Source organism: Aythya marila (genome assembly GCF_965140915.1).
Source record: "Aythya marila genome assembly, chromosome: 4".
Lineage (NCBI taxonomy): Eukaryota > Metazoa > Chordata > Aves > Anseriformes > Anatidae > Aythya > Aythya marila.
Window position 1 is genome coordinate 7471715 of NC_139045.1, and position 24654 is coordinate 7496368.

Here is a 24654-nt window from a genome sequence, read left to right on the forward strand (position 1 = left end):
GTTCTGTGTTTGTAAGACCACGAGGGCTCCATCCCATGCCTTCACCTCCTCCCTTCTCCTTCATGATGACTTCAGGGGAGACGTTCAGCTCCAAATCCCACCTGGTGGCTGCGCTTCCAGCCACAAGCAAAGTCACCACAGCTTGGTAGCTGAATTGGAGGTGCCAGGGCATTAGCTGAATTCTTCTCAGCAGGAAGGAGGACAGGTGTATTCTGAGAGCTTTAGCAATACAGTACAGAAATACGGAAGACCTGTGGTAGTTTTATAGTGACGTTTTATTCAGAAAACAGTCTGTATAAAAATATTTACAAACACTTTGAATTTCTAAGTTGAAATAAAATACTATTCCTATGCCCAAAGCTGCATTTTCTTTTTTTTCTTCCAGTGTGTTTTCCACCTCTTCAGGATTCTGACATTACAGGCAGCTGCTGAACGCTGTTGCCCTGCTGCATGAGCAATGCCCAGCAGGGGAGGTTTGCGGTGGTGTTTCAGCAGCACCTTTAATTCTGGAACACAGCTCTGGACAAAACCTCCTGTCCTGCGTGCTGAATTCTCTGCCTGAGGGAAATGTACAAAATGCAGCCCATTTTCAGAGGGGCAGCACAAGGGACCAAACTGCAGGTGGCGTTCCATTGCTGTGGGATAAATCTAAACTGTACAAAAATACATTTGACTGGAAGTGCTACTCATCCATCACCTTGAAAAGGGCCTTGAAATATTAGGTTTAATTGTTTGGATTGTAATCTAGGTATTATTTACAGAAATGTAATGAGTTCTGTTCTTTTGATTTAAGCCCAAAACAGGCCATACAAAATAAGTCTTTAATGTTTCCAGAAGGCCTAGTTTTAAGTAGCAGGCTCAAGGTTACAGACCGTGCTGCTGAGGGTTAGTAGTGATGGAACTTGCAGTAAATTCTCAAGAGTGCTCCGAATCACCACAGGGTTTTGAAGTGACCGCCTAGTTAGCGGGTGTCTGAACCAAGTGTGCACCACGGACGTAAATCGCACGTACCAAACCGACTGCGATTTTGCAGCAGTCTCCACGCGTGACTCAACAGCCTGAAAGTGCTGGGCTGTAAAATCTGTGTGCAAACACCTGCGTGCGGCAGGCACACGCGCACAGGCCCTCGGCAAGTCAGGCAGGCGTTTGAAGCTGTCCCCTCGTAGCCAGGCGCCTTTTCCCTTTGGCACAGAGGCGACTGCTGCCCAGGGCGCAGTGCTGGAGGTGCAGCTAGGAGCTGAGGGCGGAGTTACGCTGCTCCAGTTGCCTCCGTATCTGCGACTAGAACAGAAGAACAACCCATTACCATTTGTCTGCAAAAATAAATCCAAATACTACATTTTTTTTAAAGGACGTAACATTGTCAAGCCTTTAGGTTGTCGTGTCACTGCTTCCTTCAGGACCAGCACACGCAGTCTGTGCTGACGCTCAGTACCGTCCACTATCTACACTATGACACATTTGAAGATGGAAGTCATTTCTTCTCTGTAACAAGTATCCAAAGGGCATCCCAAAAATGTAAAGTGGGTTTGTAGATGTATACATTACGTGAAAACGATGTATTCTGGTCTGGTTGGCCCAGAAACCAGAGCAAGCACCCCTCACTGCTCCTAGCAGGCTGTAATATTGGGGCTTACTGCAGCAGTACCAAGGGCACTGCTTCCCGAGGCGCAGTCGCTTAGCACCACGCATCACCTTACCAGCTTCCATCGCAGGATTTTAATCCACTCGTCCGCTTCTATCCCGGTTTTGGCGCACAGGTAGTATGTCCTTAGCGGGAACACCAGGCTGTAAGCAAACAATCAGAAATATTTCTTAAATTTCTGGAACAACCAGCGGGTCCTCCAAAAACCAAACCTGTCTGGCCTGTATATTGTGTGTGCATGTTACGACAGAGCAGGGCAGTGATGCTGAGAGGCGAGCCAGTGGTGGCTCACAGTCCTTTCACAGAATCACAGAATTTCTAGGTTGGAAGAGACCTCAAGATCATCGAGTCCAACCTCTGACCTAACGCTAGCAGTCCCCACTAAACCATATCCCTAAGCTCTACATCTAAACGTCTTTTGAAGCCCTCCAGGGATGGTGACTCCACCACTTCCCTGGGCAGCCTGTTCCAATGCCTCACAACCCTTTCAGTAAAGAAGTTCTTCCTAAGATCCAATCTAAAACACCCCTTGCGCAACTTTAGCCCCTTCCTCCATGGCCTGTGACCAGGCACGTGGGAGAACAGACCAACCCCCACCTCGCTACAGCCTCCTTTAAGGTATCTGTAGAGAGCAATAAGGTCGCCCCTGAGCCTCCTCCAGGCTGAACAAGCCCAGCTCCCTCAGCCGCTCCTCGTAGGACTTGTTCTCCAGGCCCCTCACCAGCTTCGTCGCCCTTCTCTGCACCCGCTCAAGCACCTCGATGTCCTTCTTGTAGCGAGGGGCCCAAAACTGAACACAGTACTCGAGGTGCGGCCTCACCAGAGCTGAGTACAGGGGGACGATCACCTCCCTAGCCCTGCTGGCCACACTGTTCCTGATACAAGCCAGGATGCCGTTGGCCTTCTTGGCCACCTGAGCACACTGCTGGCTCATATTCAGCCGACTATCCACCATCACTCCCAGGTCCTTCTCTGCCTGGCAGCTCTCCAACCATTCCTCTCCCAGCCTGTAGCTCTGCTTGGGGTTATTGCGCCCCAGGTGCAGGACCCGGCACTTGGCCTTGTTAAACTTCATGCAGTTGACCTCAGCCCATCGGTGCAGCCTATCCAGATCCTCCTGCAGAGCTTTCCTACCCTCAAGCAGATCGACACACGCACCTAACTTGGTGTCATCTGCGAACTTACTGAGGGTGCACTTGATGCCCTCGTCCAGATCATCGATGAAGATATTAAAGAGGACCGGCCCCAGCACCGAGCCCTGGGGGACGCCACTAGTGACTGGCCTCCAACTGGACTTGGCTCCATTCACCACGATTCTTTGGGCCCGGCTATCCAGCCAGTTTCTAACCCAACGAAGCGTGCGCCAGTCCAAGCCAAGAGCAGCCAGTTTCTTGAGGAGAATGCTGTGGGAGACGGTGTCAAAAGCCTTGCTGAAGTCAAGGTAGACCACATCCACAGCCTTTCCCTCGTCCACCCAGCGCGTCACTTTGTCACAGAAGGAGATCAGGTTCGTCAAGCAGGACCTGCCTTTCACAAACCCATGCTGACTGGGCCTGATCGCCTGCTTGCCCTGCAAGTGCTGCATGATGACTCTCAGGAGGATCTGCTCCATGAGCTCCCCTGGCACTGAGGTCAAACTGACAGGCCTGTAGTTTCCCGGGTCTGCCCTCCGGCCCTTCTTGTAGATGGGCGTCACATTTGCTAGCCGCCAGTCAACTGGGACCTCCCCCGATAGCCAGGACTGCTGATAAATGATGGATAGTGGCTTGGCCAGCTCCTCTGCCAGTTCCCTCAGTACCCTTGGGTGGATCCCATCTGGCCCCATCGACTTGTGCACATCCAAGTGCCGTAGCAGGTCACCAAACAGTTCTTCATGGATAGTGAGGGCCACACCCTGCTCCCCATCCGCTTCCACCAGCTCAGGGTACTCAGGGACGTGCTGGCCTCGGCCCACATGCACCCAAACCACACTCAGGCACAGAAGCAATTACGGTGTGACCTGTAGCAATATCTGAACCAGCAGCTGGGCCCTCCCTCGCCGAGCTCCACGAGTCTAGGTGGTGATTATACACGCTCACAGGATTAGGAAAAGAAGTGCCCGCAATATGCAGGCCTACCCTCTTCCTCCTCACCAACCAAAGAACCTCTTGCCACTGGCACCCAGTGGCTACATTTAACACCCTTGGCTATTTTGGCCTGCCCAGCAAGGTGTGAAAAGAACAGCGACTTACCAGAAACAATTGACTCTTTCTTGGGAATAGTCAAACTGCACAGCTGAGCATTCCGTTAAGTCGAGTGCCCGAATTGGTTCTGTGGCCTTGAAAATAAAGTGGTTTTAAAATGGGAGCACATGGAAACAGAATATAAGGCTAGTTCAGTTCCTCTTCGATGCACGTGGACCCTTATACACGCTCCAGGTTTCTCTGGGTGTGGGGGCAACAGGTACAGCACTGGAAACCCAAACTAAAGCAAAATGAACGTCGGTGCTAACGTCAGATGAATGCAGCTGAATGTAAGATACTGGGCAGTAAGCTCAAAGCTGGACAAACAGCAAACTACTGCTGCAGGAAGTCAGAATTATATTAAATTACATTAAATTAAATTCAGTAACAGATCAGGTGTCCAGCTGAGGCTCACAAGAAGGAGATAGTTGTAAGTCTTATCAGGCTTAGCCAGCTGCTGGAGATTTAATTAATTCCAAATTGCTCTGAAAGGCTGAAGCTGAGCAGGGAGAAGGGCATGAGGAGAGCTCAAGCTGTGTGTGTTTAGCTTTCTGGGGATAGGCCTGGAGGTGCTAAGGTGCGGGGATGCAGTGATGCGTGTGACTGCAGCCCCACACCCTTCAGAGTTCCCTTCTCTCCAGGTGTGAGTCCTTTTGACTCGTTTCTCTCAAACTTCACCCTGCTGAGCACCTCATCAGAGGTGGCTGAAGTGAGAGGGCAGCTGCTCTCTGCTCAAACACCCTCAGCAGCTCCCGCAAGTGGGGTGCTGCCCTTACAAATGTTACGCTGGAAGCCGAATTCAACATGATTTAACTGAAAGGAACACCGATGGCAAATCCCACAAATACTACATCATTGTTCATAAATGGGAATTTCAGGATGAGAGGGCAGGTGCATGCTGTTGTTTTAAAACCTGTTAGGCCCTTGAAATAGGGCTGGGCAGAGGTAAACCATTTGGCTGCACTTCTGGAGGAACTCGCCCTGGAGGTCTTGCAAGGGTAGAGAAACTCTACCTGCATTTTTACTCGGTTTAAGACGAAAATGGAACAGCAACAGAAAGGGTGAACATTTTCCCAGATGCAATAGGTGAAACTATGTGCTAGGTGGAGTGCTAACAAAGAGGTTTATTAAATGAGCAGTTTATGTAAACTGTGCAACCTTTTGAACTCAAAGGATGAAATCAAGGAATGCAAAACATACTTCTGGTATTTGCAGAAATATTTTAATAGCACTGCTCTCCGCTAGGCTGTATGTCAAAACTAACCAGTGAAAGCTGAGCTGGTAGCTTGAAAGCCACTAATAAAAATGCCCTGTAAAGAGCAACGCTAGCTAGGAGGTAAGACTGACAGAGCACAGGAGATGTTTCCTAGCTGTAAAACTTACTAATTTGCTCGTTAAGGTCATCAGCAAAACTCTGACTGAAAGGTCTGACCCCTCTGACAGCATGGGAAGCTGTAGCTTGGTAAGCTGTGATAGATATGCAGGAAGCAAGAGGTAGGAGGAGGTTGCAGCTGCCTCTACAGAGATTTGAAGAGTGGAACTGGTGTTGGCTACTTACTGTCTGGTCTTTGAAATATTTAAGTTCGTTCCTATGCAAAGTAAACCACCTCGTCTTCCAGTTCTGAAAGATTAAGAATGGATGGTAATTGCCTTGGGAGAATTTAGCGCACCGCTTCTTGGGAAAGCAAAACACAAATTGTTCCTCTCTGTAGGAGAATTGAAACCGAGCCATTTCAGCTCTTCATTCACTATCTATTGTGTGTGTGGTTATAGAGTAGAAGCAAGGAGTAAGAGGTTTTCTTACCTTGACTATTTTGCCTTGTTTTATCAAATAGCCTTCTTTCGTACCAAGCTGTGAAGTAAGAAGGAAAGGGATTGGGGTTAGAGACAGCTCTGCTTCCATTTCCCATGTCCTCCTCTTTGCCTACATCCATGAGGTGGAGGAGCAGCCTATTCTCAGCAACCTTTCCCTTGCTGTTTGCACTATCCTCATCCTGTGTGCCCTGCTCCCCTTGTGAGGCTGGATCCAACACCAGGATAAACACGGACCTGTGCTGGCTCTAGAGGCAAAATCTTACACCGTGCCTCCCCATTCAAGCCTCTGGCCTACATTTCGTCAGCCAAACAAAACAAAATACTTGCAGTTATGGTTGATTTTTATTTAGTACACTTGGTTGGCTGTCCCTGTGCATGTTATAACCAGAAGTACCCAGGGTTTACCAGACAGTGGAATTACCCACAAAAATCGCTGTTGAAATTCAATAAATTTCTTCTTTCAAGCAGCCACATGTTTTAGAGGAAAGACCTGTTACATTCCACGTGCTTTCTGAAAAATTAGTTTTTGAACTGTTTTACTGGTACCATGAATGACTTGAGGAGCCTGTGATTTCTCAGACAGTCACTGAAACTTTCTGCAGAGACCTCGTGTCAGACTGCTGACCTCTAGAAACCAGATTCTTGCAGAGTTGCTTACTATTTGCTCTTGGAAAAAACAATGCCTTTTATACGCAAGCCAAGTTTCTTTGAAGGCTAAGTGGAAGTCAGACATGAATAGTTAGTTGTAGGATACAAAGCATTTCTTTCATGGACTTAATAAGCCTGTATTAATGCAACTCTTCCTCTTTTACTCTCAAGAGTTAGTTATTAATATACTTTCCTCTGTGTTTTGAGCAATACAGTTCTGGACAAACCACCTGTCTCACTTAGATATGAGTTACTAGGGATTTAAAGTCTCTAATTACTGTCCAAGTGAGTCACAGATGTCAGAGCAGATGGCCCAAGTGGATATGAAGATGCTCTCTTGTTTCTCACACCAGCAAGGCATGGCTTCTAACATGACACAGCTTTTTACTAGGGCTGAAAGGGTGGAGGCTCTCCTTTGTCATATTGCTCTTTCTATTTTGGTTGCAAGTCTGTGTTAGAATATAGTAAGCCATCTTCCTTCTTATCATAGAGTAAGATAAGATGATTCTCAAGTAGTAATAAATTCAAATGAGAAAATGCTAAAAAAATTCTTTCAAATAATGTACCTATCAGCACCCAGATACTATTAATTTGGTTGTACCACACTTCAGTTTGGGGTTTCCTTTTCCACATGTGTCCCCACCTGTCTTTTTAATGTTTTGTTGTTGTTGTTGTTGTTGTTTGTTTGTTTGTTTTCAAAAGCTCCCTTTTTTAAGTGAATTAGAAAGTCAGAGGAGCTATCTTCCTTCCTTCCAGTTAGGAAGGGGTCTTGCTAACTGAGGAAAAGAATTCTGCCAAACCAAGAAGGCTACTAAAATAATGAGCAATGAGTTTCTGTCTAATCGGGTCCGCTGCTTCCTGTTAATTAATCAGGTCCACTCCTCTCTGTCATTTAATCCTCATGTTCACTGAGTGAGACTAAATGTCACAGATCCTGAAGCTATTACTTGTTTTAGTTGTTGTGTACTCCTCCCCTCACCTGTGGAGAGAGGAACTTCTCACTGACTGTAAAGGAGGTTTGCCAAAACTAGGGCTTAGAGTGCAACCTGACAAAGGTATTGTAACATACAGCCTGACAGGTTTGTCAGAAAGACTTGAGAAGTGCTTGTCTTCTGTGTTGTTTTTAAATTCCTGACAATGTTAGTGATAAGGTGGCATTTTAAAGTGAGGTTAATGCAGAACTAAAACCCTCTTATGTACTTTGTTTGGATGGCCAGACTCACCTACACCAGCTGCAGACAATGTTTTCCCACTGACAGCATCGAGGGTCTCAGAGAAAACAGTTGTGAAAGGCTTTGTCTGTCCCTAGCAAATCTGTTTTGCCTTGTTTGGCAAAGACTTCTTGTATTTCAGAACCCATAAAGGGATGAATTACTGGTGTTATTCCACAGCTCGCTCCAGCAATCATACTAAGCTCAGGCCACCAAACATCCCTCACACCACACGTGACTTACTGAGGGAGCACTTGGAACAAGATCACTCTCTGTCCTTCCCGTCTGCATGGCCGTGTGAACTCGGACAGACTCATAGATGGATGGTTCTTCCACTTTGCATGGATAGGGATGCTTCAACACAATTAAAGTTCCTGGAGAGAAAAAGAGCAGGAGTGAGTAATCTGGCAAGACGGTCTTAGAAAATAACTGGCGGTAGCTGCCTGCTTGTGGAATGGTGAACTCGACCTTTTCTTAAAAATGGAAAAGGTATAATGGCTCTCTCAGGTTGATAAATCTGGTCAAATATTTCAAATCTGCACCACTTGAATAATTGAGACTTTGTGGAGGATGTCTTCTACAAGAATTCACCCGTGCTACAGAAACGCACTTGTTGCTGGATTTACTTGCCCAGTGTCACCATCTTGGCTCTACTGTGTTGCTCAAACAGACTCAACAATGACTTGGGCACCTGGATCTGGCTTAAATACATTCCCTCATCCCTGTACATATCCCTTGGTGTGGATTTTTTCACGAAAACCCTCTTCAGTTCTTCTAAGTAGTAGATAATTAAAACCATCCCGCAATGCATCAAAAGAAAAAAAAAAAAAAAGTGGGGAAAAAACAGATGGCAATCCTCAGAGGTAAGTGTCTCACCCTGCCTGAACCTTCTTTCCAGTCACGGAGTAACTAGGTAGTAGAGAATAAATGAATTGAATCACAGATTTCATAGTTACTGAATGCTTACAGATGAAATGCTGACAAAGATTTGCCTTGTGACTTTCTTCAAAGTACAGGCATCTCTTTCAGGGCATGCATGAAGTTACGACTACAGCCATTATCACATCTGTTTGTAAGCATCCGTGAAAATTGTAAATAAATGGTGTCTCTAAAACTTTTAAACTTACTGGTGTTCACCCTAGGACATATTATATTCCCTTCCTGTGCATGAGGCTGGGTGCGTAGGCAGGATGCTATATTAGATAAGAGGTCATAAATCGTCCTGGTTTTGCCAACTCCCCACACTTGGATGCTGCACAAATCCTTTAATCTGTCAGATAGACTTCAAAACAGTAAGCCTGCATTACCATCACCTTTTATTATTTTGCCATAGTTCTTCCTAGTTAGTAACATTTTGATTATAGCAATTCTTTATTCTCCAAATAAGTTTTTTTTTTTCTTTCTTTCTTTTTTTTTTTTTCCCCATTTTCTGCAAAAAGCTGTGTTTACAGTAGTGAATCCATCTCACTATTCACCACGGTGAAAAACTTCCTCAAAACAGGATCTGCTCTACCTTCTAATCTCCTTGTTTAAAAACAACATCGCAGAGTACCGCATGCTGCTGCATTTCCATTTCGTGCTGGAATTGTTAGCTGTTGAGGAGGAGGGACTTGAAAGCCAGAGGTGATTTGAGCAACTTAAATGTGAAATGAGGTTTAAATTATGTTTTGTAATGTGAAGAGCTGCACAGGGAAGTGGAACCATGACAGCTGAAGTAGCCAACTGAAATCTGTGCACGGGTGTATGTATGGGTGTATGCAAATACGGTATGTTCAGCTTGCAATAGGTAAAAAGTCAAGATCAGTTTAATTCTCTCTGACCTTACAGGAAGAAAATGCTGTGCATAAAAAAAGGAAATTGAGACACACCCCATCACCAGCCTACAGCAACTACTCCTCAGCACAGGCTCTGAGTATTACCATACGTACATCATAGACGGAGATCCCCATGGCAGAACTGGCAGGGCTAGTTTAACATTTCACACAATGCTTGTTTTCTAGTAAGCTCTCCATGTTTCTTCTCCACAAAAGATACTTGTACAGAGTCATTTGGCAAACACATAAAAGAACTAGTAAAGGCTGTACTGCAGCAAGATTCTGCTGTTTGTGCACAGTATCCGTTTCTAAGGAGGAAGATAAATTAGCCACGTTGTTGGAAATGCTAGGTTTCAATGGCTTTTGCTTTCTTGCCTGAGTAATGACTCTACGTTTCTGTATGTTTTCAAAAAAATATAAAGGAAAAAATGATAAACTAAGCAGGTAAGAATAACATTTTGACCTTGTCCCTTTGAATAAAGACAGAAATATGGAAATATTCTCTTCAGCATTAATAGTTTCAGCTTGCCTGTTCAAGAAACAATCTCACAGAACACAACAGCCTCAACTTCCTTTTCATTATCTGTAGTTCAGGAGGAAGTGTACACATTACACTGCAGAAAAGTACGTTAATCCATGCAGCAAGCTGAAGTGGCAAATGAAGCTGTAGCGAGACAAGGTCTGTTGGCCTTGGAGCACAATCCTGCAGCTGTCCCAGTACGAAAGATCCACTGTGCTCCACTGACCAGTTTGCAGGGCTGCAGCCCTCCACGTTCAAGTAGTGATCAAAGAGCCTGGTGTAGCTCTTCAGACACACAGCTAGCTCCAGTGAGACAAAACTTGAGTGGAAAACAGAGGAAACCATCACATACTCTTCTGTATTCTCCTGGAGAAGCTGGCAGCCCATGTCTTGGACAGGTACGCGCTTTGCTGTGTTATAAACTGGCTGGTGATGTAAGTGATGTAAGCCCCTGCTCTCTATTCTAGTAGAGATTGGTTGTCATCCCAGAGAGTTTCAACATCTGCATCTGAAGGAGTGTTGCCTGAATGCCAGCTCTCTCTTCCTCTCTACTGCTATCCATTGTAAAAAAAAAAGGCAAAGGATTTTTTGATGGGATGTTCAAGTGTTTTTTTCCTGCACTGTATCATGTTCAACTTAAATAAATCAAAGAGGCTTCACAGAGCCAGCAGAATCTGATGCGGGGGCCTTAAGGCGACAAGTGAGCCCATCCTTCAGCACTGTTGAGTCTGTCCACAGAGATCACGTAACATCAGAGCCTGAATTCCTACTGTCTGCAACACATGTACTGAAGGAATGGGGAAATACAAGCTTTATGTCATCTGAACTCTTTACAGCTAGGCCTGTGGGTGCATGTCCGACTTCACAGGAAAAACTGCTTATTGGCACAAAAGGTACCACCAGAAACTCTGGTCTAAATGCAATACTGAGTTTACTACTGCATGGCTTTGTAAAATATTTTGCAAAGCGACCCTTGAATTTAATGCCTGTGATCTGCTTCTGTTAACAGAGCACCGATGTGTATTTGTGTGATGTATCACAGCCACTGCATGTGGCAGCTATTATTTAATTGGTCACTTGCATATCTGATCAATGCGACTCAGAGTTATTTACATACACTTTCTACGCAGGATATGAAAATTTTTGGCACTTATCTGTTTTGACTCATCTTCTACTTACATCTACTCACATCTGCAGCTTATTGTTAAAACTGTCACTTTCATGCTAACACACAGCTGTTTGTTGCGGGATTCCAGTCTGGCAGTGCTCATCTCACTTGTAGGAATAGAGTTTAATGTTTTGACTCTTAATTCAGATAGTGTGCTGGCTGCTGAAGAAGCCTGTGTTTTTCTCCTTTTTTAAAAGCCACACAAATCACTGTGATAGCGAATGAAATCAGCAGACTGATCTGCTGTAGACAGAAAGAGGGAGACGTCATACAGGGCACAGTTCCTACAAAAAGGGGGAGCATATCACTGTAGGCTTGTTTGGATGAGGAATTATGAAGCTAAACAATTTCAGGTCCTTTTTCTACTTACTTTTACTGGGGGATTTCAACTTCATATATGAGCACTCATTTCCTCACTAGTTAAAAACTCTGCTTTGGTTTTGCCCTTTTTTCAGAAGGTTCTGTTCCTCCCATTACATGCATATTTTGAAATGCTGCCTTCTCTGGGAGGCCAAAAAGAGCTCGTGTCCCTAGATAGCAAAAACCCAGTAAGTTTACATGTAGTTTGTCTTCATCATAACTTGAGTTTTTGAAGAGGCATATTTTGGATACCTCAGGTTAACACAAACGTAAATCTCTGAAGAGGAGCACTTCAGCAACAGATCTACCTTTTAACATATCAAAAGTTCCTTTGGCTCAGATCTGTGTGAAGCCTGACTATAAGCACGTTGATACAAACATACGTCTCTCCTTACCTGTTTCACTTCCAATTAAAGGCTGATTTGCAAAGTGCATGACTAATTCCTTCAAGCTAGCAAATTCGTTAAATCCAAATTTGAATGAACTTCCTGTGTGTTCAACATGGAAGTGCTTCACAGAATCTTTTCCCCTAAAACACAAAAGAAAAGTTGTCAAGGCAGAAATACCAAGGGCATTTGGCATGTAAAATCCCTAAACAGCAGCTTCCACTACAGGAAATCAGATCATAGGCTGAAAATCATTGTCCTGGCAGTAATAATGCTGCTATTACTAACAGGTGCTAATAGTCAACACATCTGGGAATCGGATTTATTAAGGAAATTTAATTGCTGCTTTACAGATGAGGGATAGTGAGAGCCTAGAAAGGCCAGGTAAGTTAAACTAATTATTGTTGCCAATAAGAAAAAAGACTTATAAACAAGGTTTCCAGCCTTCTGTCAAAGCAGGATGACACTCTTCGTTCATCTGGCTTTGGTCATGATGCTGTGCCCGTACCTTAAGGTACCTCAATGTACCTTACTTTTCAGGTGTCATCCCAATCTCACTGAAAACGCTTTGTTGCTTTTTCAGTCGTAGGCTGCATCCTTTTTGCACCCCTATTAAGCCTAACTTCAGACAACTAAGGCTTTAAAATTCGTCTGCTTTGTCTCTGTCCTCAGGCAAAGGGCTCCTTTGTGGAGCTGACAGTGGGTGCTGTCAAACAAGAGCCAGGGTCCTTTTCCTGTCAGGGAAGCAACATTATTTGTTTATGAAAGCTGGTGATATTTAGAGAAGTGTGCAAGGCCTCACTTCCTGGATGGGTACTTATTTTGACTTCAGAAGTCAGTGAAGCACTTAGAGCGAGTATCTCTTCTCTGAAAAAGTTACTTCTGTTAATATTACTAGCATCCAAAGGAGTTTGGAGAAAAATCTGGCTCAGGGAAACTGTATGTAGCAAATACACAGACAAATTTTGCAGAAGAAAGGGATTTGCCTTTTCTGTTGTTTATTGCCACTTCCACAGGAGACTGAACAGTACTCAGGACATGATATTGTAGAACATGCCTCTGTCAACCCTTTACATGCTTTGCCCTACAGCTCAGATACAAAACATGCAAGTCAAGTGCAGAGGCCCTATCTACCAAATAGCCACTACAGCCCTTTGCTATAATGACAGTTCTTATCTTTTCATTTAATTTCACAATAAATACCATGTTGCAATGAGAGTAACTTCTACTCTATTTCATTGTTCCTTTCTAGGGTTGGCTAATTTAGCTGGGGAAGGGAGTGTCAGGCAGCATGTAGTCTCTCTCCCTGTTCTTCTTACAGCTGTCAGTTAAAACCCCAAGGGACGTTTGAGCACGGTTTCCTTTCACAAATTACAATAACGACTGGTGAAGTTTCTTCAGAGGCAGAAAGTAAAGTAGAAGCTGTAGAAATAATTTTAGGAGAGAAGAAAATGGCAGCTATAACTTCCAAAATAACTCTACAAAATAAATCAGAACGAAATAAATCAGAACAAAAATGAATTACTTCTTCCAAAATGAAGTTTTAGTATTAGTCAAAAAATGCAAAGGAAAACTTAGAGTAGAAAATGGATAAATGAAGCATTTTAAAATCAATATAAGTATTTCAAGGGAGTTGTACCAGCACAAAACTGATGTAACAGAGTAAAAGACCAAGCTTCAGGCTCAGATCTGGAACACTCCATACATACAGGGATGTACTAAGTGACTCTTATGTCAAGAGATGAGTAGAAGAAGATTGGAACTGGCCTGAAGTAGACTTTTCTAGGTGTCATAAGCCTAGAATTTGTTAAAATGGCAAATATATTTTCATTAACTCTTTAGCTTTAATTTCATATTAGAACAACTACTTAAATTTCATTTTGTTATGATGAGTTGTTTCCTGAGTGCCTTTGAAAACTAGTTTCATGATTATTTTTTTTAAACTGGGGTAGATTATTCCAAATAATGTTTGGTTGCATTTTACAGTCAAAAAATACTAACTAGCAAGATACAGGTTCTTCTGAAATTACTTCTTTAAGGCAGGCTGTTATACACACATGCTACCATTCTCCTTTCCAACACTTGCACTCAATTCAGACATTCCTACTCTGAATATCTGTTCTGTAACATCAGCTTCAGACCTCAGTCTGTCACCCTTCAAGCTCCCTCTATAAATGGCTGTCTATAGCAGTAATAACTTGAGCAGTGTGTGTACAGTCATGCTTGCTTCAGTGTCTTCTATCAGAAGTCAGCGACACAGCTGATATTTACTTTTCACACCTCAGGGGATCAGGAGATGGGCAAAGTGCACTTTCCTCGGGTTCTGAGTGACTACACTCCCAAGTCATAAAAGCTCCTTGTACTACACATAGAAAGTCACAATTTCAAGGGAGAATGCTCTGTTCCTACCTGCCAGGGTCATGAATAACTAGCACCCTTGTATCTATTAGAGTGACTTCGGCTTAAAAAGTTACTGTGATTCAGCTGAGCTGTGGTTCAGAGGCTCAATCTGAGGCAGAAATGAGCATGAATGCAATAGCTTAAATGTTCACTAGAGACTGATAAGAACAGATACTACATTTGATCTTTTTTTTTTTTTTTTTAATTCTAATAGAGTGTCATTCAACAGGATTACGTCATTAGGAATATATATTCAAATAGTCTGGGCCTTAGAAAGAAATCTAAAGGTCATATCAAGGCATGAGATGCAAACACAGAGCAAGTGACGACTGAAAAATGCCAGTTATGCAGCAGTAGATGAACTCACTTCTGTCTGTACCTTACCTTACAGAGAGAGAATACAAATCTTCCCTTTCATTACTCTTCCTCAAGAGATAGCTTCCATCCTGCCCGTTGGAAAGAAGCAGGGCTTCTGCTGCGTGTCGGGTAAGATTATCATGATACCACCTGGGAAGACAAAAGGGGTTAAAGCATCATTCCCTTTGCTCTTAGTTAACAGCTTCTGCAGAGATATGGAGCTGAGTTAAGAGAAAAAGGAAGCCCTGTGACTAGCACTGCTACAATTCGACATTATTCTTCTCACAGGCTCACACAGATTGCTCAAAACTCGGCCTCTTAAGGAACCTCCTTTTGACAAGCTCAGAAAATCATTTTTGTTTTAATAATGAAAATGTGTTCTTCCACAATTTACAGTTGATAGCTTGCTCAATCTTTCTAAGAAGCCTGCGAATTCTACGTGTGTAAGGAACCAGAAATATCCAGACCTATTCTGAGAAGGTGAAAGCAATTCCAGGGGGTATGCAGGATTCCTTCTCTAATTTCAGAACCTGTACTTCCTGCTGTATCTACACACTTGGGTACAGTTTCTCTTTTGGGGCAAACACACAGCACTTTAAAATAAAAATCTCCTCCCAAACTCAGTGTTTCTCACAACTCAGTTCACCCTGCACTGCTACAATCTGCAATTTAGCAGATTCGCCCAAACTTCAATTTTTAATTTGAAGCATGACCTTTATTGGAGGACAGAGCAGGGGGAAGGAGCAAGGTTAACCAACAGAATTTGATAAGAAAATTTAGACAATATTGCCATCACTGCTGCTCGGCCATATGTAGCCTGAGGAATGCAGTGATGTCTCTGAACACTTGCTGCATTTAAATTCAGTGAATATTCATTAATTTTTCAACACAAAAACAATCCACAAGGAATCCACATGGAATTCTGTGGAAAAAAATCCTGCGATGAAGACCACGAAATGCTGTTCACAGCCTCGTTTCTGCCCAGAATGAGTCAAGATAGAAACACCTGATTTGTTTCAACAGAAAAGGATGTCATTGGAAACATTCCCCAGACTGAAGACAGAAAAAGGGCCACAGCTAAAAAAGGCTGGAGTGTCAACCCCGTAAGAGATGCTGTATGCAGATAGGAAAATGGCTATATACACACACCAGGACTTCTGGTGCAGAAGAAGGAGAGAATACAGGGTCGCTGGTACTTCTCCCCTCCTTTGTATGGGGGTGGTGCTGTTTCTCCTTCCCCTTCCTCTAAAGAAGGCTCTTAGTGTGTGCCTGTAGGTTTGGGGTCAAAGTCCGTAACTATTTCAGCTATTGAAATATAATTTGTTTGACAGCAGAAGGTTGGATCACAGCATTTTCCGGCATTTGTATCACGACAATCTTCAAGCTGAAGTGATGTGTAACTATACACTCTTTCTCCTTATCTGTTCATCACAAGTTGCCACTGAACTTGGCATCTCCCACAAAGTTTTAACTCTGAATTTAGCTGGCTGCCTACTTGAAAGGCCAGCTGGTTGACAAATTGCTTTATGAGAGACCTCAGACTGTTAACCCTGTGCAAGACAAGTTCCACGTGAAACTCAATACAGGCAGAGTATCGCTGCTTTGGCTCTAGGACGTGCTCTGTGGACCATCTACACAGTCGAATAAAATAATGAGTATTTAAAGATCAAAGTGTCATCCTCTGAAACACCTGTCAGCCACAATCTGCTTTGGGATTAACTGCCCAAGTAACAGTCAAAGGTCAGATCTGTTCTGATGGGATGAGGATCACAGCAGCTTGCAGGGTTGGCTGGATCTACAGCTGAGAAGACAACGCTGTGTTTTGGGTAGGATGTGTCATCATGCCTTTTCTTTCACGTCTGTGCAAAAGAAATATATTCAGAAAACGTCAAAAAAGTGGTCATTTTCATAATGACGGCATCTTCGGTTTGAGGTTGCTCATAAGCGTGCTGTTACCTTATTTCCAAAAAGCCTTTTATTTGGATTTTAAAATAGATGTCACCTAAGTTCATAAAATGTTCAGCTTAAACCTCTTCACACACAAGAGCAACTAATGAAATTCTTCCCCTATGGTAGCAGAGCCTGGTGGGAGCACTTGGGAAAGTAACTTTGGCATAAAGTGGATATTTAAATCAGCTGCAAGGGTTGCACCACTCTTCTCACATAAATATGCTATCTCAGACAAAAATCCCTCAAATATTACCACGGTCATCTTGTTCAGCTTAAAAAATAGAAGTGAATGTGAAGCAATAATGCAGCTTTCACTGCCAAAGTGGCTGCGTTACACAGCTATTTTTTCCCCTCTGTTGTCACAGATGGCTCAGTCAGTAACAACTGCCAGGTTACTTGGCTATTCCACTCTGAAAATGGTCATTCAAAATTTATTTCAAAAACATAAAAGCAGGTCCCATTTAAAAATCCCACAGAAAAATTAGCATTTGAACACGGATCACCAGTAAATACACACCTATGGAAATGTCTGAAGGTCCTTCTGATCTCCTCACCCAGTCTATCTGATGACACAAATAAAAGTAAACAAGGCTAAAAAGAAACCTTAAAAACCTTGTAGTTGGATACTGCTAGATGCACTTCAATTGAATTTAAGTATTTTTTGGCGGGGTAGAAATCCTTCTTTTTTTTTTTTTTTCTTTTTTGGAAAAAAGTCTTGAAGGCAGTTCCTTGAAATTTGCAGTCAAAATGCAAGATTAAAAAATAAATACAATCGTGGTAATTTGATGAATTAGCTGTTGTATGCCAACTGATACCAAATGAACTTTTAAGATAGCAGCCTGAAGCTCAGTCTTTGTGGGTATCAAGGAGGGGAGACGTGGCTCATTCAGCAGCACGTTATAAAGGGCCACCACCCTTACCTTAAGTTTTGTTCTTCTGAGTGATAACTGGAAGAGGAAACTGTAGATAGAAAAGATATTGTATCTACTTCCCTGACTCCTTAAATCAATAAATTAGTTCAAGTTGAAAGACACTACAACTACCCATCTATCTGAGGTCATTAGGAAGCTCTACTTCAAAAAGCTGAATTATCTGGTCCATATTTTCATTTTGAACGACAGCCTTACATATTGGGATCTCCCTAAAGGTCCTTCGAAAAGTCAGCTCTATTTGACATAACTTAAAGAGCTTGCATTTACTGCAAAAATTCTGGAAATATGCTCAGTACTCTGACAGGTGCCAGACTGGAAATCACCAGGAGAGCAGAAATTGTCTTTTACTCCTGACACAGACCTCTCTGAAGAATATGGGGGGAAAGAGAGAGAAAAGTCCTTCCCTGCCTCTGAGCCTCTTCTGCCCTTGGCCTTGCATGTGCTCATGTTTCAAGTACAAACTTCTGGGAGGTGTTTTGTTTGTTTGTTTTTCCCAGTTACTTTATTTCTCCTATCAAAACTCCTGTATGCTCCACAATGCTATTCCCCCTGCTCTTCAGGGTGGAAGCATCTGCTGGGCCCATCGACAGCATGTCTTAAGGCAGGCGCACATGATACTGACATTACCTTTGTTTCTCTCTGGAAAATAACACTTTTTCAGAAATCAGACCACCCTTTAGATGAGATTTCATCAGTGACAGCACAGGACGGGCTCTGCTGTTGTCACTGTTACGATGAGGAGTGGGCAGAAGAGGGACGCTGCCCCAGGAAGCCAAAAGCCGTCACAGCACACGGCCTTCTCCTCAGGATCTGCGCACCCGCGGGACTTCCCCGTGGTGGCTGACACACCACAAACCACATCTGTACCAGCCATCTGTGCCCTTAGAGATACGCCAGTCGGTACAGGCCCAGGATAGGGCACTTTGACATGAAAACTTACTTATTTTTTGAAGATCTCTGCGTAGTTAATGCAATGAGTAGATCTCTCACCACAGCAGTGTTTGGGGTGGGAAGCTCCCTCTTCAGGTAAGAACAGCATCCCCAAAGCATGCATTTGTTCTTTAATAAGCCAAAATACTTCAAAGAAAAATGCTACTGAAACATCATGTCTAGGTCCCCTACAGATCAGGCATGTCAATCTGCCATTTCCAATAATGCCGTTGGCAAAGAAACGATACAGGTATTTTTCCAAAATGTTTCTTTTCCACCGATGGGGCTGGTGAATAAAACTGCAGTTGGCATCAGATGGATTAACTTTCTATTAGTATTGTATTGGAATACACAAGAAACACAAAATCCATGGTTGACATAAGGATAAGTGCTGAGAAACGTGGCTAATTCTCTTCTCAGACATTTCTACATGCAACTGCTTCATGTCCAGCAGCAAAGCTCGCTCCTCTTCATAAAAACAACAGGTAGCTAGCAGCTGCACAGAGCACAGCAAGTTTTGACTGTCGTTTGCTTCTCATGTCTGAAGCAATGCTTAACTCTGAAGTACGCCTCGCTATCAGAAAAATGCAGTAGGGCTTATATTTTGCATCCTTATCAGATTATGTTCCCAGGTAGTTACAGCCTGGATTGAGTCAGATACTCTTCGTACTTTTGGGTCACTTCTGTAAACGCTCAGGCAATTTCAAGTTCCTTCTCTGAAACGGGAAGGAGAGTCTCAATATTCAGCTGAATTTCAGCTGAAGCTCCCTCCCCTGCTGCAGTAGGTGCACTACTGCTTGCTCTCCGTGGGTGAGCGTCCCTGCAGACAGCACTGTGGCTGCCTGAGCTGCAGGAGCCAAGCAGAAACGCCACAAACCAGGTCACCTCTCATCCAGCTCTGAAAGGGAACGGAGATACACGTCAAGGGGAGACGGTCTAGAAGTGCTCTCAGTAGGACTTCATTCCTAAATTATTCAGAGCAGCTATTTACCCTGGTTGCTGTTTGTTGTTATGGTGGTGTTGATAGATCTTGGCCGGTTTTGCACCTTTTTATGTATAAAAGGTATCTCCTACCACAGCAAGTTCAATTACTTTATATTTTGAAATTATATACTAGCCTCAAAGATGTATTCCAGTCCTTAGTTTAAAGAAGTAGTGTACTGCAGTGCTTGATTTATCTCCTTTGGCTGGACATGATGCTCTTCATGTGCATTTACCCCGAAAATGACTACAAAATGGCCTCGCTGGTTTCTCTAGTCTCTGCATGCTGCATATTAGCAACTTCAAAATCAGACATGTCCATTTCTTTTTCCTATTCAGAAACCCTAGCAATATTACCTATCACCATCATGAAGGGCTCCTTGTATGTCACGTCAGTGAAAGCAATGATCTGGCACTGTTTTAATTGCACGAGTTGACAGAGCTCTAGAGACCCTACAAAAGGGTGAAAATGTTAAGAGAGGAATTATGGGTGGCAGACAACCAAAATGGTATTTAATAGACATCCTTTCAATGTGTCACACCGAAACACTAAGTTTCAATGTGTCACAGTCAAGCACACACCCATGGAAAGTATTTTGCTGGAATACAAGGGTGCCACCTCATAGGAACATTAATTAAAAAATAGAAATATAAGGAAGTGGCTTCAGTTCATCCAACCTTAAAATTCACATCTTCTATCTGCAGGCTTTCACTAGTTCAGCTTCTGCTTCTCACTTCCATTTTCTCTCCTCCTTTTCTCAACTGACTTTGTTCTGTGCTTCACACATTTCTTTGGCCCACTTTCTTGCTGAGTTAATTTTGACCTTGTTTACATTAGAGATATAGATGAAGAAAAAAAAATATTCTGACCATTTCCTCTGCCCTGGTCATATCAGTTCCTCATCGCAGAACCAAATGTTATCATAGTCTGATTCACGTCTGTGGTCTGATTTCTTTTCTCTTACTAAAACTAAGCATGAAGTTGCTCATGCTTAGACTTATTCTGTCTTACAAACACTGTTTGTCACTATATTGTCAATCCTGGAGCAGGAGAAACATAAAAACTGTGCTACAAGAGATGACAACGCTGGAGCTACGAAGGGAAGAACGCCACAAAAACCTGGCTCCTCTTCCCACATTCCTTTCGCCTCTCAAAGACAGAAAATAAATCAGCGTTGCCTAAGCTGTATTATGTTGGGAACAAGGGTGCATTACCAAATCAGTCTGTAATTACTTGAGATGACAAGATATTCCACATTCTCATCACTTGCGCAAATAAAAGAACCACAGCGTGGAGTTCCCCAAACTGACATGATCCGTGATCGGCTACTGGAGTTTCACTCTGCAGTACTCAGGCTGTCCTTTTAGCAAGAGTAACAGCAAAAAATGCAACTGGAAAAAGTGCTGACTCCAGGAAGAGCCAGAGAGCTCTTGAGAGAAGAACCTTAATTCAGTTTCCTTTTCCTTTAAACCAAGATATGTCTCTTTTGACAAACTTCAAGGCTCCCTTTCAAATATTTTTGGAACATTTAGATAAAAAATTAATGAATGTTTTTAACTTCTGTTCTGGTTTTGGTCTTCCTATGCATTCAGCATTAGTTACATCTATAAACACCCCGACAACGGAGCTGACAGGGTTCTGGATGGCCACTTTGAACTCTTGACTGCCTGACCACCGACCCTATCAAATAGTTTAGATGGCTTCAAATAAACAAGCCTCCATCTTCCCACAGACTGAGCGACCGAAATAAATTGTTTAAAATAACAACAAAAAGCCAAATCCATCACACTTGCTATGATGTAAAGGGCTAGAAAGTTCTTCTTTATAAATACCAAGGCTTTGCAAAACTACTACCCGATCTAATAAACAGCTTTAGATATGCCTAGACCTCTCAGTGCCTATGATTGTCCCTGATAACAATTTGGATTGTTAAATCTCATTTCTTTATTTTTATTTATTTATTTATTTTTGGTGATGGGTGATACACCTCTAGCAGGAGCAAAATAACGATGGGGTTTGAGTATATTGGTTTTTTTTTTCCTTCTCCCTTCTGCATTGCTCTTAACAATGCACTAATTACAGTGTAATTACAGGAGCATTAATCTAGACAAGCTCAGTGAATACCAGGTCCTCCAAACCTAGCAGAGTGTCTGATAGGTTTTGTACTGTACACCCAACTGCCCTGTTGTCAACTTTCCATTTTGATAACCAGCTAACCTGGTAAACTCTTAAATTATTCTGGTACCAATCTCCTTTCCCTTAAAAGTTAAAAAAAGTGCTTCCCATTTCACACTTCTTCAAACCTTCTCCAACTTCTTTGATTTTTGCACAGCAAAGCAGAAGCTGTAAAATAACGTGTTTCATTTTTTCCCAAAGCCATGTGAATGTCAAAGTTGCTCCTCATTTGAATGAGCTTTTTCTCTGTTGGTCTTTACTATGGCAATGACATATACTCCTCACCAGAATCGGGGCTCAGCTGTTCGAGATGCTACACTGGGTGTAAGGGAAACTCATCACTGCCATAGCACCAGGGACTAAGGTTAAGGGAAAAAAGTTGCGGTGGCTGAGAATTGGATGTTATGGGCTGGGGAGTGACATGTTTACTTCTTACAACTGAAAAAAGTATTTACATTAAGAAATCTTTTAGACCATGCCACCAGCACGTTTGGTGTGTGACAAATTTTTTCCTCTTTAGGAAAAAAAAGAAAAAGAAAAAAAAAAGTGGACTTAGTACTACCCCCCAAAAAAATAAGTGCTTTATTTAATGATTTGAAGGGAGTCTTTGTTTGGCATTGCTTATTGAGCTTTAGTTCATTTAATTCAACACACTGCCCTGAAGGAAATGCGTAGTATTTTGGAGTAGGGTGAGAAGTTTAGATCTTGTCCCTAAAGCAGAAATAAAATAAAGAGGCTACAGCTTTAAAAAAAAACATCTTGGTAGCTTTCTCATTTGCAGTCTTCCATTCTCACTTGTACCCAAGCAGACTGCAGTCCTATGGGACCATAGGATGAACTTCTTGCCCACCAGCAAAGTCATTTATGAGCATAGGTCACTGGCATAGATCAGCTCAGGCCATATAGTCTAAAATAGTCTAAATAAATGAAAGTCTGGCAACTTGGAATCATGTTTTCTGCAGCAGCTGAAACTCACTTTTTTATTATTTATTTTTTTTCCTGTAGCCTTTTTTTTAGGATGAGAGTAATCTTACAATTGTACAGGGAAAGCAGATAATGCCCACTCTGGCTACCATTGCAAAAGTGACTTTACTTCATTTTGTAAGTTAGATGCTTTGCTAACAAGGCACTTCATTAATAGGTGCTTCCAAATATGCAAACTTATTAGCTGTATGGAGATAGTAATTCCAAGCCTTTGTATTCCAACCTCTTCACTAAGTGAATTAATCCCTGAAATAAATGGTTATTCAGTCCCCATCCGTAAGTACCCAGCAAGCAGAAGTTTTGCTTTTTTCTTCTTTTTGAATGCAGAGATGACACCAGAGCCTGTTTGCTTTTTCAATATCATCACTTGTCTTTTTTTTTTCTGCTTTGTCTCCCCTCCAGTTTGCTACCACAGCCCCTTCCCTCCCTGGCTTTATGGTTGCCACCTCTGCTGCTCCACCAGCCCCCATTTATCCTATCTACAGCAACGCTGCCTGTGGAAAAAGCAACACAAGCCTTCCCGGTGTAAAAACCAAAACTAGCTAGAGCAGACAAAATGGGTGAGACATGTCAGACTGCCAGCAGCAAGGAGGGAGCGGGGTCTGTGGCAACCTGCAGCCTTCCTTTTGCTCCTGGGGCTTTGTTTTGGGGCAAAGAGGGCACCTTCCAGAGGGCTGGCGGCTGTCCACCGCCCACTCCTCTCGCTGCCAAAGCCCGAGGTGCCCAGCAAGGTGTGGAGTTGGGGTGGCCAGGGTCCAAGCCAGGCTGCCCACTGGGTCTGAGGATGCCCAGAGGACGGGCTCTGGGCTTGAGGGGAGTAAACCGCTGGCCAGAAAAACTCCATCCCCTGGTCCTACATGGGGACACCAACACAAAAAGCAGCGTCTTCCTGATGCAGAGGTCTTAACCGACACAGCTCCGCACCACCCTGGAAGAGCTGTAACCCCCTGGTTATATTTGAAGCACCTGCCTGCACTCTGGATTTTTCTAATTAGGATTTATTCCCCACCTGCTGTGTGCCAGCATCCTCTGTATACCTGTTGCTCTCCCGGACCCCATCACCCAACAGGGTACCAAGCCCCTCCAAGCGGGCTCATCAGCACAACCCACAGCGTTTCTAACTCCACTTTTTACTAATAAAGTTTTTTTTTTCTTAACCCCACGCTTTGTCACCCAATCGGGCACTGCCACCCCCGCGCTGCCCCCCTACCCCACCCCACCCCACCCCACCCCGCCGCCGCCATTTTGCGCGGGGCGCCCCTCGCCCCTCCGCCGCCCCGCGGGCCGGGGGGCCGCCATTTCGCGGCCGGCCCCCCGCCGCTTACCCCAGGGCCTGCAGCTCCTCGTCCAGCCGAGGAGCGGGACGCGGCTCCCGGCGCTCCGTCATCGCCTCCGCCCCGCCGGGGGACGCCGCCGGCCCGCGGTGGCCTCTGCGGGGCGCTGGGGAAGTGCACGGGCGGGTGGCGGCCGCTCGGCGCTTGTCATGAGTGGTGCAGCCCGCAGAGCACCCCGGGGTGGTACTTGCTGTCCTCATGAGCGCCCGCAGTCGGTACCCCGGCGTCTTTCGTGTGCACGACGAATAAACCTTTCTTGGTTCCCGTTTCATCTCTGACTTACTTGTGGTGTTCCTTCAGCTGACCCAGTAATAGGTTGGAACTTGTTTTTTTTCCTCGTGGTGATCAGAACTGACGGAGATCCAGCATGCGTGAAAGTCAACATGTGTACACACTGTTCACTCCTTATACAGGCTCTCATGTTCAACACACTGATGAAACACACTTTTATTATTTCTTTCTGAAGCTGCTGTCCCTTTTTTCTTGATCTATTTGCTTTCTCAGTTTCCTGAGCACCCTTTACACTCATAACTGCAAGTTCAGGTATAAGTGATTTCTCCAGCGATTGTCATCCCTCTCCATGTAAATTTTAAAGAGATCATACTGGTTGCCTCTTGGAAACAGGAATAGGAAAATATTGTAAAAGATTGCCAAAAAATGTGATATCTAACAGGGAATGAAGTTTTATTAGATGATGACTGAGCTCTGTGAAAGAGAAATTTCTTAGTGTTAGCTAGTGCCCGTCCTTCCAAATGGTTAAAAGACTTGTTGCATACTAGAGGATGTCTGTAATCCCTAATACATCATGGGCAGTAATTATG

The 24654-nt window shown here is 43.6% G+C and overlaps 1 protein-coding gene across 1 annotated transcript; it reads right to left on the reverse strand.

Moving 5' to 3' along the window:
• On the reverse strand, window positions 1-24030 carry DAPP1 (dual adaptor of phosphotyrosine and 3-phosphoinositides 1). The gene is made up of 9 exons (XM_082758963.1): window positions 23825-24030; window positions 14574-14696; window positions 11799-11932; window positions 7785-7915; window positions 5672-5719; window positions 5426-5488; window positions 3877-3962; window positions 1701-1788; window positions 1-1281 (listed from the first exon to the last, which is right to left on the reverse strand). Exons 1-9 carry the CDS (start codon window positions 23884-23886, stop codon window positions 1231-1233), a joined length of 786 nt encoding a protein of 261 aa, XP_082615089.1. The 5' UTR covers window positions 23887-24030; the 3' UTR covers window positions 1-1230.
• Between the last annotated feature and the right edge of the window lie 624 nt (window positions 24031-24654).

Excerpts from the sequence above, each read along its gene's own strand:
- DAPP1 (XM_082758963.1), bottom strand. The coding sequence starts at position 23,886 with ATGACGGAGCGCCGGGAGCCGCGTCCCGCTCCTCGGCTGGACGAGGAG. Across the intron at positions 11,933-14,573 it reads TTGTATTCTCTCTCTGTAAG|GGGAAAAGATTCTGTGAAGC; the intron begins GTAAGGTACAGA and ends TTTGTGTTTTAG. Across the intron at positions 7,916-11,798 it reads TTTAATTGGAAGTGAAACAG|GAACTTTAATTGTGTTGAAG; the intron begins GTAAGGAGAGAC and ends TTTTCTCTCCAG.